Genomic DNA, 9932 nt, shown 5'->3' on the forward strand with positions numbered 1-9932 from the left:
CGGTTGCCCTAGTCCAACAAAGCTACATCCAATGATGAATCTCTCTCTACGTGCTCCCAAAATTAGTGGCCTGAGCTATAGATACCCTTGACCATAACATATGCTGTGTACAGGGTTCCATCTACAAAGTAGTCCTTTGAGATGCGACAAACATCTTCACCAGCGCATTTGCTTGAAAAGTGATGCTGACCGTTCGAGAACACCCATATCGCGTAGAAGGTCGCTGAAGTTTACCACCCATACTCTCTGAGCATGTATAACTTCTTTGAGAGCCCTCGATGCTGCGAACTGTTCGCTCGAAGAGAGGGCATGGGACCGGGTTCTCGGAGAATAATAGCACCTTCTCCGACTGTTTGAACGGAGGGCCTGTCAACATAAACATAACTACAACCCGTCTGTTGTTGCCAAATTCGAAATGTTCGCTTACCATCGACCTCCTGCGAAACTAGTGCGAGTTCTTCCATCCGTTCCTAGTTCCAGGTTGGTTTCTCGAGCCATGTCTTCCTTCATGCGAGAAGAGAACCAAAGTCCGGATTATGATCCTAAGAAATATTATCCTGCTTCTGTTGGGGAGACTATAGCCAGGCGATACCGCATCATTTCAAAGCTCGGCTGGGGTGCAAATGCGACCGTCTGGCTAGCCTAAGACACAACTCGGTCAGTTCGCCCATCCCTCTATGCCGGTTTTTTTTAATTAACACTGTAAAGTTGGGTGTGGCAGTCAAGCCGATATGTGACGTTAAAAATTACAAACTGTGGCAAAGAAGAACAACGATCTGCCAAGGAGGAAGTAGAAATGTCACGATATATCTCTCAGCTGCGATCTAATCAAAAGGGTCGGGCATACGTTCGGCTTGTTCAAGAGTCCTTTAACATCTGAGGCGCGCTGGGGAGCACTTATACTTGGTATTTGAACCATTAAGGGAACCACTCTGGCTTTTGGGGAAACACCTTGGGAGCAACGGTGTGCCTCCCGCTGTCCTAAAGCCGTTTTTAAGATTATTGCTCCAGGGTCTCGATTTCCTCCATTCCGAGTGTCATATTATACATACAGGTAGGTTCCTTCTAAGTTGTTCCCTATCCGGTCATCCTCTCTCTAATGATAGCGAAGATCTCAAGGCAGATAAATTTCTTTTGGGATTCGAAGACTCTGATGTTCTTGAGAATTATGCCCGCCAACAAGAAAGCAATCCTGCTCCGTTTCGGGACAATGATAGTCATCCTGTATTTCAGTCTCGTCCGGATTTCGGGCCTTTGAGGAAAGGGATGGGCCGGGTTCAAATTAGCGACTTCAGTGCGGCTGTTTTTGGCGACATCTTTCAAGCCTCATAACCATGATATTCAACCCCAGCCCTTTTGTGCACCAGAGGTACTTTTAAAGGCAACATGGACATATAGTGCAGATATATGGAACTTGGGCACCATGGTATGGCCCTTAAGAAGATACTTGCACAAGTCACTGATACCTTGCTCCTATAAAGCTATGGGAGCTTCTTGCAGATGATATTTTTTTTGATGGACTAGACTCCAGGAGCGGCAGGTATTCGCGAGTCAAACACATAGCCCAGATGATACGGCTGCTTGGTCCGCCTCCACTGCAGTTACTGGAAAGGGCTGACCAAGACATATGCTCCGAACTCTTCTCCGGCCATGGTATAATGTCTGCCACTTCAATATCTCGGGCGATGACTAAGTGTTGATTTAGGAGAGTTCAAATTTCCAGATATCGTTCCATCTGAGGAATATAATCTTTCAAACCTTACACCATTTGTCCACGGGGAAGACAAACGGCTTCTCCTTGAATTTGTGGGCAAGATGCTGCGCTGGGAGCCAGCAGATCGGGCAACGGCTAGGGAACTATACAATGACCCCTGGCTAGATTTTAAGCCTTGATTTGTTTTCCTTCCTGCATTCAATTTCTCCATGGAACGACAATTAACCCTGGTCAAATGCCCTGTTTCTGTATTGTAGAGTCCCCGGATGATGCTGCAGGTGTAGTAAGTACCACCGGTTCCCTCATATGCAATTTCTGAGACTTGCTTTAGCTGCCATAAGGAATGACAATGCATGTTCCTGTACCCAGCACGAAGCTTGAGAGCCATTTGACAAGAAACTCGAGCAAGTGAAGTTCCTATGATGGGAAATAACTCAGATCACCTGAGGATCTTCAGAGAACAAGTTCTCATAGCGAACAGCCAGTAATCCCGTACATACAAAAGTTCATCCTGACAATAAGTCTGTCACCATCCAAGAAAAAGTATGCCAGCACAAATGATTCCAGGTACAAAATGTATAAGCAAGGTAGACAAGAGACAAAAACTACCCCAACAAAGCCGACCAACCATCCTCATTTCCCAAAAGCTCCTCCTCCCACTCCTTATCCGAAGTGATCCGATACTCAACAACCCCCAATCCACTAACCACAATCCAATCCAACAGCTCCGGATCCGCATTTACAAAGATTTGGAATGCCCACGCCTTCTTCTTCTTCTTCGACGATGACGAGGAACCACCCCACATGGACGATTTCGATTCCTGCCGCTGGTGGTCCGGTAACTTCCACTTATCGAACCGGGCCAGCACGGTCTTGTTCGAGTCGACAAGCTTAAAGCGTTTCTCAAGGAGATCGCTTTCTTTCCATTCGAGGGTGCCGTAGCGGGGATGGGTGAATTGGTGCCCGGAGGCGAGGAAGTCCGGACGCTTCATTTTGAGCTCGGGGATGTTGTGAATTGAGATGGTGATTTTGGAGGACATGGAGGAGAGGGAAACGGTTCCTATGGTTGTTTTGGTGGGTGGTGGGTTGTTTATTGGATATTGGGGGTGCATCGGGTATTGCTGGGGTGGAAATGGGTTTGGAGGAGGGTATGGTTGCTGGTAGTATGGGTTTGGTGCTGGTGGATAGCCATATTGAGGCGGTGGTGGTGGTTGCTGCTGGTATGCAGGCTGCAGGCGGGAGATGGAGAGGTTCGGTTTCGAGGATAAACATGCGACTTCGTAGATGGGAGTTGCGGTGCCGTTTCCGTGTTGCAGGGAGATAATGAAGGTACTCTTTGATTTGATGCGTTGGTAGGAGAGGAGTTGGACTGGTTGATCCATTCTTGTGTCTGTTAGGGTTGGGATGGTCACTTGGATGTGCTTTGACTACAACTCTGGTGGACGAAAGGATGAGGATGTGATTTATATATGTAGTAGTGGACCTCTCCTCCTACCTTAGTGTTCTGGGCTACTAAGGATTAAAATGTTACATGGTTGCAAGATCTATATCCATCGAAGCTGAAGTGGCTGAAGTCCAGCATCCTCGGGCTATGGAAGGACGTGATTGGACTGATTGGAGGCCGATGACTGGAAATACGAGGCAGTTGGGTCTCCGACAAGGCGCAGCAGTCAATCTGTTACTTAACCAGGTGAGACGCCGCGCTTAGGCAGAACCATAAGCCCTCCAAGCTTTTGTTCCAGACGGTTCCGATTGGTGAGTGTCTAGCGGATATCTGCCAGTCTTCAGGATAGCTGGTACTCCTATACATGGGCCTTGGTGGAATATTCTACTGCCGGGCTAGACTCGTTCGGAGTGGGAAGGATTCGTTTGGCTGAACGGTCGGTTCAATTCGTTTAGAGTCGAATGCGAAACTTTAAATAGTAATTTTAGTCAAATGGACTTTTTTGATTGCTGTGTTAGCCATAAAAAGCCATTCTAGAGGCCTCAAGTACAGGCTGAAGATTTGAAGTTAGGGTTTGCATGTATGTACGGGTGCCTTAGGCCAACCACTTGCCTTTCCGAGAACATCACGAGCTTCTCGGGTTTTACACAGTATCCAGGTAATTACCTACAGGCCAACTAATTACTAGACATAACTAGTAGGTAGAGAACCATTGAGAACCCCACGCAGTTACTACAGGATACCTCTTACTCAGTACATGTTCCATACTTGTTTGGCCGCCAATCACCCGTGACCCACTAGCCGTATTGGGCAAGTCACTGACCGTTTAACGACGTCAGTGACTTATGACGTCGCCGATGACGCTCAACATTGTTGGAATGAGAAAAGTATTGAGTATAAGGTATATAAGGAGGAGGCAACAGTGACCTCGAAACATATTCTTAACTTCCATTGATCAATTTCTAGATACCAAGACTTGCCATATACCACATTACTTTTATCTTACAGTTGAACTCCTATATCCACCCATTGAACCACCATGTCTTTCATCACACGTGTTGCTCCCCGTGCGGGCTCCTTGAACTCCATCGTCCGTTCCACAGCTACTCCTTCACTGTTTGTAGGAGGCGCCCGCTCTATCTCTGTCACGGCAGCAAAGCAAAAGGGCCCCGTGGAAGCAGCCAAGGATACCCTGAAGAAGACGGACGACGTTCTCTCCGGTGCGGCAGTCAAGGGAATCGAGAAGGGCGGTATGTACCAATTATAACTTCTTCCATCTGGCCTTATGTAGCTTGGTTCTGACTTTGGATTCCGGTATAGAGCAAGTAGCCGAAGCAATCAGAGGCACCGCCAACAAGAACACCGGAGAATTAAAGGGAGATGCAGCGGAGCTCGCTGGTCAGGGCAAGAGCAAGGCTGAAGAAACATTGGGATCTGCAAAGGGCAAGACCGAGGAGACCCTGGGCTCAGCAAAGGGCAAGGCCAAAGAAACTCTAGGCGAGGCCAAGGGCAAGGCGAAGGAAACAGTCGGCAACTTCTAAAAGTCTCAAAAGAAGCGACTTGAAGACCCGGAATGACTAGAATGATTGTTGCACGCATGTATTTACCATCTTCGCATAATACTTTCCTATAATGTACAATATTAGTATTGGGATCGTGGTCTCCACTGCTGTAGAGCCCGCGTATGGAGGGCAAAGTTTTCAGGCACTTCAAGCTCATTCCGTCCGAGCGAGCATGAGAACGTATTCTCGGGTGCTCAATCCAAATTTGAGCACATCTTTGTCTCTCACTTCAACATATCGTCCACCTGGAATCTTGTCCCCATTCACCGCCGAGCCATTGGCACTCTCAAGGTCAATGAGGTAAGGTCTGACACGCCCAATCCGGTCGCCGAATTCATTTCGCTTTTCGACATAACGGAATTGGAGGGCGGCATGTTGCTTGGAGCAACTCGGGTGTTCCAGAGGAAAATCCACAACCAGGTTCTCTCTGCCTATAAGCCAGCAGCTGCGCTCATTCAGTTCCACCACCTCAAGGAGATCGTCCCCCTTAAACACGTAGAGACGCCAGGGATCTTTAGCTGGGGGCTTGCGGGCTTCAGGTGGTTCATGGTATTTGAGGACCACTGTTCCTCCTCCACTGACGTTCACAGTATTGCTCTCAGCAGCCAAGCGCCCAGTGTTAGCGAAATTGGGCTTCTCCTTTTCTGGTGGAGGGGCGGATGGGTCCTTCTGAGCTACCTCCGATGTGTAAGCGTCTTGCTGGGAAGGCAAGGCGCCCCTAGAGCGCACGGGGTCGCGTGACGATGGACTGCGCGAGCGCCTTGAAGGTGAGCGAGATCGGGATGTAGTCCGATAGCTTCTTGACGACCTCTCTTTATCGTCGTGTGTATCCCGGTCGCGATGGCGTCGATGCCGACGCTCTTCCGGTGAACGATGTCGACGTCTTCTCCGATCGTCGTCCGAATTGTCCGCTCGTTCCCTCCGCTCTCGGCGGCGATGATCATCGTCTCTTTTGCGGCTACTCCGGCCTGAAGGACTGCGGGATGACCGGCGTTGGGAGCCATCTCGTCGAGAGCTTCGACGATCGTCACGACGTCGCGAACTGCTCTCGTATTCGTCGTCATATTTTCGTCGTCGCTCACTTTTCGCATGCGGGGAACCTGCTGGCGATCGGTGCCGCGAGCGGTCGCGGTAGTCTTCTCGTGATTCCGGCATGGTCAGAAGTGCTGAGTGAAATTGGTTCACTTGACCGGGTGAGAATTTAAGAATGATTTCTGTTTCAAGGAACTAAAGCAGCTTAACGATAGCATGGGCACGTGATGACTGATCAAGTTATCGCCGGTGGATCCGGAAAACAAATCAAGTGGAGTTCCCCTCTTTCTGTCTCTTCCATATCAGAACATATCGTTTCCGCCCCATGGTTTTTGTTTTTGTGTAGGGGGAGTAATTCACATCTCCTCCTTTGAAATCATGCGACCATGTTCAAGAAACCTCAAGTCTTCAGCTTCGGTGGATTGCATTTGCTAAATCCGTCGTGCCACTCATCACCAGCTCATCCGCGTCCATGGCAGTTGTCTCCGCACCGGGGGTTTGCCACTGCTCATGGTTTCCGCGAAGATGACCTCTCCTGGCCATCTTCCTCCTCTTTTACTCCCTACGATGTGTTCAAGCAAGACCGGAACGCTCCGTATTCGAAGCACAGGTTCTATGAATTAGTCAAGATCTACCACCCGGATCGACCGTGCAATGATCATCCATTATGCAGGGACCTCTCTCCCGAAACGAGGGTTCACAGATACCATGTTGTAGTAACAGCCCATGAGATTTTATCCGATCCATCTAGGCGGGCGGCTTACGATCTGTCTGGTGCTGGATGGAATCTCCACCCACAAGGTTCACATCCACCCTGGGCTAGGCCAGGCTCGCGTGACTGGAGTCCCATCTATGCTAATGCAACCTGGGAAGACTGGGAACGATGGCAGAACCGTTATAATGGAAAGCAGCAAACGATGGTTGACCATCGCACCTTTGCGCGATTGATTATACTTCTGACCCTGCTGGGAGGTGCGCTTCAGGCGTCCTGGATCAACAAACTAAGTATTGGACATGAAGATCGACTTCAACAACTCAATGAGGAAACCATGCGACTCCTGGCAGGACGACGGGAAAATACCGTGAAGCAGATGCCATCATCCGAAGCCAAAGTCCAACACTTTCTTATCCGGAGAGATCCTTCAGGTGTTGGATTAAAGGGGCAAGAGCAGCAGGTCTACCAGAAGGTTCTCTATCCTCGAGAGTCTTCCTCCGAAGAAGCGCATCCAGTGAAGATACTGGGCAATACGACCACGGATGCTAAAGAACCAGACCCGACATCTTAAAGAAAAGTGCTATTGTCTGATGTAACTTACACTAGGTTCGGGGTAAATACTTACTATTGACACAAAGCATGGATACATATTATTCTTGATTCTCATGACTTCCAGGAGCTATGATGTAATTGCTGTATAAGACGATGCATAAAAAGTGCATAAAAGTAGAACTAATCTCAATAATCAGATTAGAATATACTTTCGGTTGGACCCATCCATGACCCAGTCGCTATACCGAGGTTCGCCCTGAAGATTAGAACCTCTTTGGAGAAAAGCGGCGATCTCTCTCAATCTCCTCTTGCCCGCCCCCTCACTCCTTTTCTTTCTTCATCTTTCTGTTTTCTCGGGTTCCATTTGATTTGCTACCAACCGTAGCCATTCTTTATATTTCCAGGCTGGTAGTCGTCCACTTAGCTTTTTATACGGGAGTGTTGCAGACAAGTTGGTCGTCACCATGAGTACTCTCGATAGCCCCATCGCTCTTTTGAAGGCAATGGTGGTGAGGATCCCCCTCATCCTAAAGACCTTATTTCTTCATACAATTCGCTTGTCCCCCGTATCCGGAAAACAAGACCTGCGGACAGAGTTAACTGTCGCTATCATCCGCTCTTTTATTGCCTTCACGACGACGCCAGTCGGCAAACAGCAAAAAGGCAGCATGCGTGACCCAGGCATCAAGGGTCCTATGTGGATCTCGAAAGTGACATTACCTCCGCCTGAAAACGATGTACAAGAAGCCGTGTTCAAAGCGTTCGAGGATCTGAAACTGGGTGGCGAGACCTACGATATCCCAGGTGTTGTTCCTGTTGAGGCAGAGTGGACCAGTTACCGTAGTGGTGTGGACAAGAATGCGCCGCAGCCTGATATTTCGGAAGAAGACAAGTATAAGGAGTTACGGAAAGAAGCGCAATCGGATACGGTCATCCTGTACTTTCACGGAGGAGCTTACTTGTCAGTAATCCTATAGTCTCCTGTCCACGGTCCCTTGCTGATAAACTACAACAGTCTCATGGATCCCTGCACCCATCGTATTCCAGTCGCTCAGCTTTCCAAGAGGACTGGGGCGCCCATTTTGTCGGTGCGATACCGACTCGCGCCACAGCATCCCTTCCCCTCTGCGCTCGTGGATGCTTTGGTTGCGTATCTGTCTCTCATTGCCCCACCCCCTGGCTCACTCCATGAGCCCGTGCCTGCAAAGAAGATTATCTTTTCCGGCGACTCCGCCGGTGGAAATCTATGCTTAGTGCTTCTGCAGACTCTATTAACGCTTCGCCGCATCTCCCCAACTATCCGCTTCCACGGCCAAGACATCCCGATTGAATTACCCGCTGGATTAGCCATGAGCTCACCATGGTGTGATGTGACACGATCTATGCCCTCTGTCGTTAACAACGCCCTATACGACTATCTTGCACCGCCGTCCCAAGTTCCCGAGACACTCTACCAACCCCCTAGTATCCCTGCAGACACCATCTGGCCGTGTAAACCGCCGCGAGTCGACCTTTTCTCCAATGCCAACGCAGCAATCCACCCTCTAGTATCGCCTCTAGCAGCACGCAAAGAACTCTGGAAAGGCTCACCACCGATCTACATGAACATGGGCGAAGAAGGTCTCTCAGACGAAGGCCTCCTTCTAGCTCGCAAAATGTGCCAAGTTGGGGTTCCTGTCGTGGTGGAACAGTTCGAAGGCATGCCACATTGTTTCGGTCTTCTCATGGTCAAGACACCAGCCGGGAAACGCTTTTTCGATGGGATGTCTAAGTTCTGCAGTGACGCGATTGCGGGTCGGGTGGAGCCATCCAGCTGTTTGACGTACATTGGGTATAAGTTGCGGTCGGCTCGCGAGATTCCGTTGGATAAGGCTGTTTCTTTGACTGACGAGGAGGTTGATGAGCGATTGCGCAAGAGTGCTGAATGGCGGATTAAGGGCGAAGAAGAACTGCAGAAACAATATTATGAGAAGGCGAAACTGTAGGGTTTATATAAGTATATATATATATATATATATGTTACTATAAGCAGTAATTGGTCCTATAGCAGATGTCTAGCGTAAAAGAAAAGGTGAACGAGTCCGACAGACAGGCCAGAGGAACGAAGCCTGAACGCCTTGTCTCGTAGAGGCCAATCTCATAACGAATTAACTAGCCAAGAAAACCCCCAAGAAACCCTAATATCAAAGTCTACCTAGACATGACCAACTTAACAGAGCTGAGTACCGGCTGTAGCGCAAGGATCTATTGATTCACTCAGTAAAAGTACCATCTCACAGCAAAAGCGAAGCAACTTACCATCAACATAGTTATACGTGAGCTCGCCATCGTCCACATTGTTGTTACCCTGAGGGAAATAGTATGGCACACTACCACACTGCTTGCATCTACACATCCCAACAAAGTTAACCACTTGGCCTCAAACCACAACGCAGACATTCGCCCAGACAACTCACCCATGATCGGTAATATAATGAGCCAAGTTCTTAATCACACCGCCGTTGGTTCCCCCGGTCTTCTGCAGGAAAGCACAATAACCACCGCCATTACCAGCCTGGTTGCCAACACAGGCGATGTGCTCTCCGTTCATGTACCTGTTTGGTATATGTGAGTCTGGTGGTTGACATCTAGATGGAAAAATAGGCTGTACGTACCATCTGTTGGTATCGATATGTTGAATCACGTTGGTGAGTTGCTGAGCAGCATCAGAAGGTCCCCATAATACGCTGCACTTTGCGGAACCGCGACAGTTGATTCCGAGTTTGGCGTTGGCAGTGAGAGCACTTGCGACTATTAAGAATACTGTGGCCAACATGTTGAGAGATGTTTTGGTGGGGAGTAGATCGAAGGAGAGGGTTGGAAGATTAGTACCGAGAGTTGTGTGTTTTCTGGAGACTTGAATTACACGGTACC

General features: G+C 49.0%; 8 protein-coding genes across 8 annotated transcripts; 4 read left to right on the forward strand and 4 right to left on the reverse strand.

Annotated features, from left to right (window-relative positions):
• Nucleotides 1-121: 121 nt before the first annotated feature.
• On the reverse strand, nucleotides 122-464 carry F9C07_2487 (uncharacterized protein; the record flags this gene model as incomplete). The annotated part of the gene is made up of 2 exons (XM_071510959.1): nucleotides 122-366; nucleotides 428-464. The coding sequence occupies 2 exons, from the start codon at nucleotides 462-464 to the stop codon at nucleotides 122-124; spliced, it is 282 nt and encodes a 93-aa protein (XP_071363912.1).
• Nucleotides 465-508: 44 nt separating this feature from the next.
• On the forward strand, nucleotides 509-1893 carry F9C07_2198479 (serine/threonine protein kinase; the record flags this gene model as incomplete). Its single annotated transcript, XM_041289970.2, has 7 exons — nucleotides 509-631; nucleotides 722-856; nucleotides 895-1054; nucleotides 1112-1302; nucleotides 1325-1426; nucleotides 1482-1653; nucleotides 1706-1893. The coding sequence occupies 7 exons, from the start codon at nucleotides 509-511 to the stop codon at nucleotides 1891-1893; spliced, it is 1071 nt and encodes a 356-aa protein (XP_041143124.2).
• Nucleotides 1894-2319: 426 nt separating this feature from the next.
• F9C07_2485 (uncharacterized protein) lies at nucleotides 2320-3096 on the reverse strand (the record flags this gene model as incomplete). Its single annotated transcript, XM_041284853.1, has 1 exon — nucleotides 2320-3096. The coding sequence occupies one exon, from the start codon at nucleotides 3094-3096 to the stop codon at nucleotides 2320-2322; it is 777 nt and encodes a 258-aa protein (XP_041143125.1).
• Nucleotides 3097-4060: 964 nt separating this feature from the next.
• F9C07_2277816 (uncharacterized protein) lies at nucleotides 4061-4818 on the forward strand. Its single transcript, XM_041289971.2, has 2 exons — nucleotides 4061-4408; nucleotides 4479-4818. The coding sequence occupies exons 1-2, from the start codon at nucleotides 4198-4200 to the stop codon at nucleotides 4697-4699; spliced, it is 432 nt and encodes a 143-aa protein (XP_041143126.1). The 5' UTR covers nucleotides 4061-4197; the 3' UTR covers nucleotides 4700-4818.
• A 55-nt stretch (nucleotides 4819-4873) lies between these two features.
• F9C07_2483 (putative FHA domain protein SNIP1) lies at nucleotides 4874-5875 on the reverse strand (the record flags this gene model as incomplete). The annotated part of the gene is made up of 1 exon (XM_041284855.1): nucleotides 4874-5875. The coding sequence occupies one exon, from the start codon at nucleotides 5873-5875 to the stop codon at nucleotides 4874-4876; it is 1002 nt and encodes a 333-aa protein (XP_041143127.1).
• Nucleotides 5876-6138: 263 nt separating this feature from the next.
• On the forward strand, nucleotides 6139-7038 carry F9C07_2482 (putative Hsp40 co-chaperone Jid1; the record flags this gene model as incomplete). The annotated part of the gene is made up of 1 exon (XM_041284860.1): nucleotides 6139-7038. The coding sequence occupies one exon, from the start codon at nucleotides 6139-6141 to the stop codon at nucleotides 7036-7038; it is 900 nt and encodes a 299-aa protein (XP_041143128.1).
• A 445-nt stretch (nucleotides 7039-7483) lies between these two features.
• Nucleotides 7484-9004, forward strand: F9C07_2481 (putative lipase/esterase; the record flags this gene model as incomplete). The annotated part of the gene is made up of 2 exons (XM_041289972.1): nucleotides 7484-7980; nucleotides 8035-9004. 2 exons carry the CDS (start codon nucleotides 7484-7486, stop codon nucleotides 9002-9004), a joined length of 1467 nt encoding a protein of 488 aa, XP_041143129.1.
• A 224-nt stretch (nucleotides 9005-9228) lies between these two features.
• F9C07_2480 (killer toxin) lies at nucleotides 9229-9834 on the reverse strand (the record flags this gene model as incomplete). The annotated part of the gene is made up of 4 exons (XM_041289982.1): nucleotides 9229-9263; nucleotides 9318-9406; nucleotides 9476-9613; nucleotides 9674-9834. 4 exons carry the CDS (start codon nucleotides 9832-9834, stop codon nucleotides 9229-9231), a joined length of 423 nt encoding a protein of 140 aa, XP_041143130.1.
• Nucleotides 9835-9932: the final 98 nt, after the last annotated feature.

Source organism: Aspergillus flavus, chromosome 2 (assembly GCF_009017415.1).
Source record: "Aspergillus flavus chromosome 2, complete sequence".
NCBI lineage: Eukaryota > Fungi > Ascomycota > Eurotiomycetes > Eurotiales > Aspergillaceae > Aspergillus > Aspergillus flavus.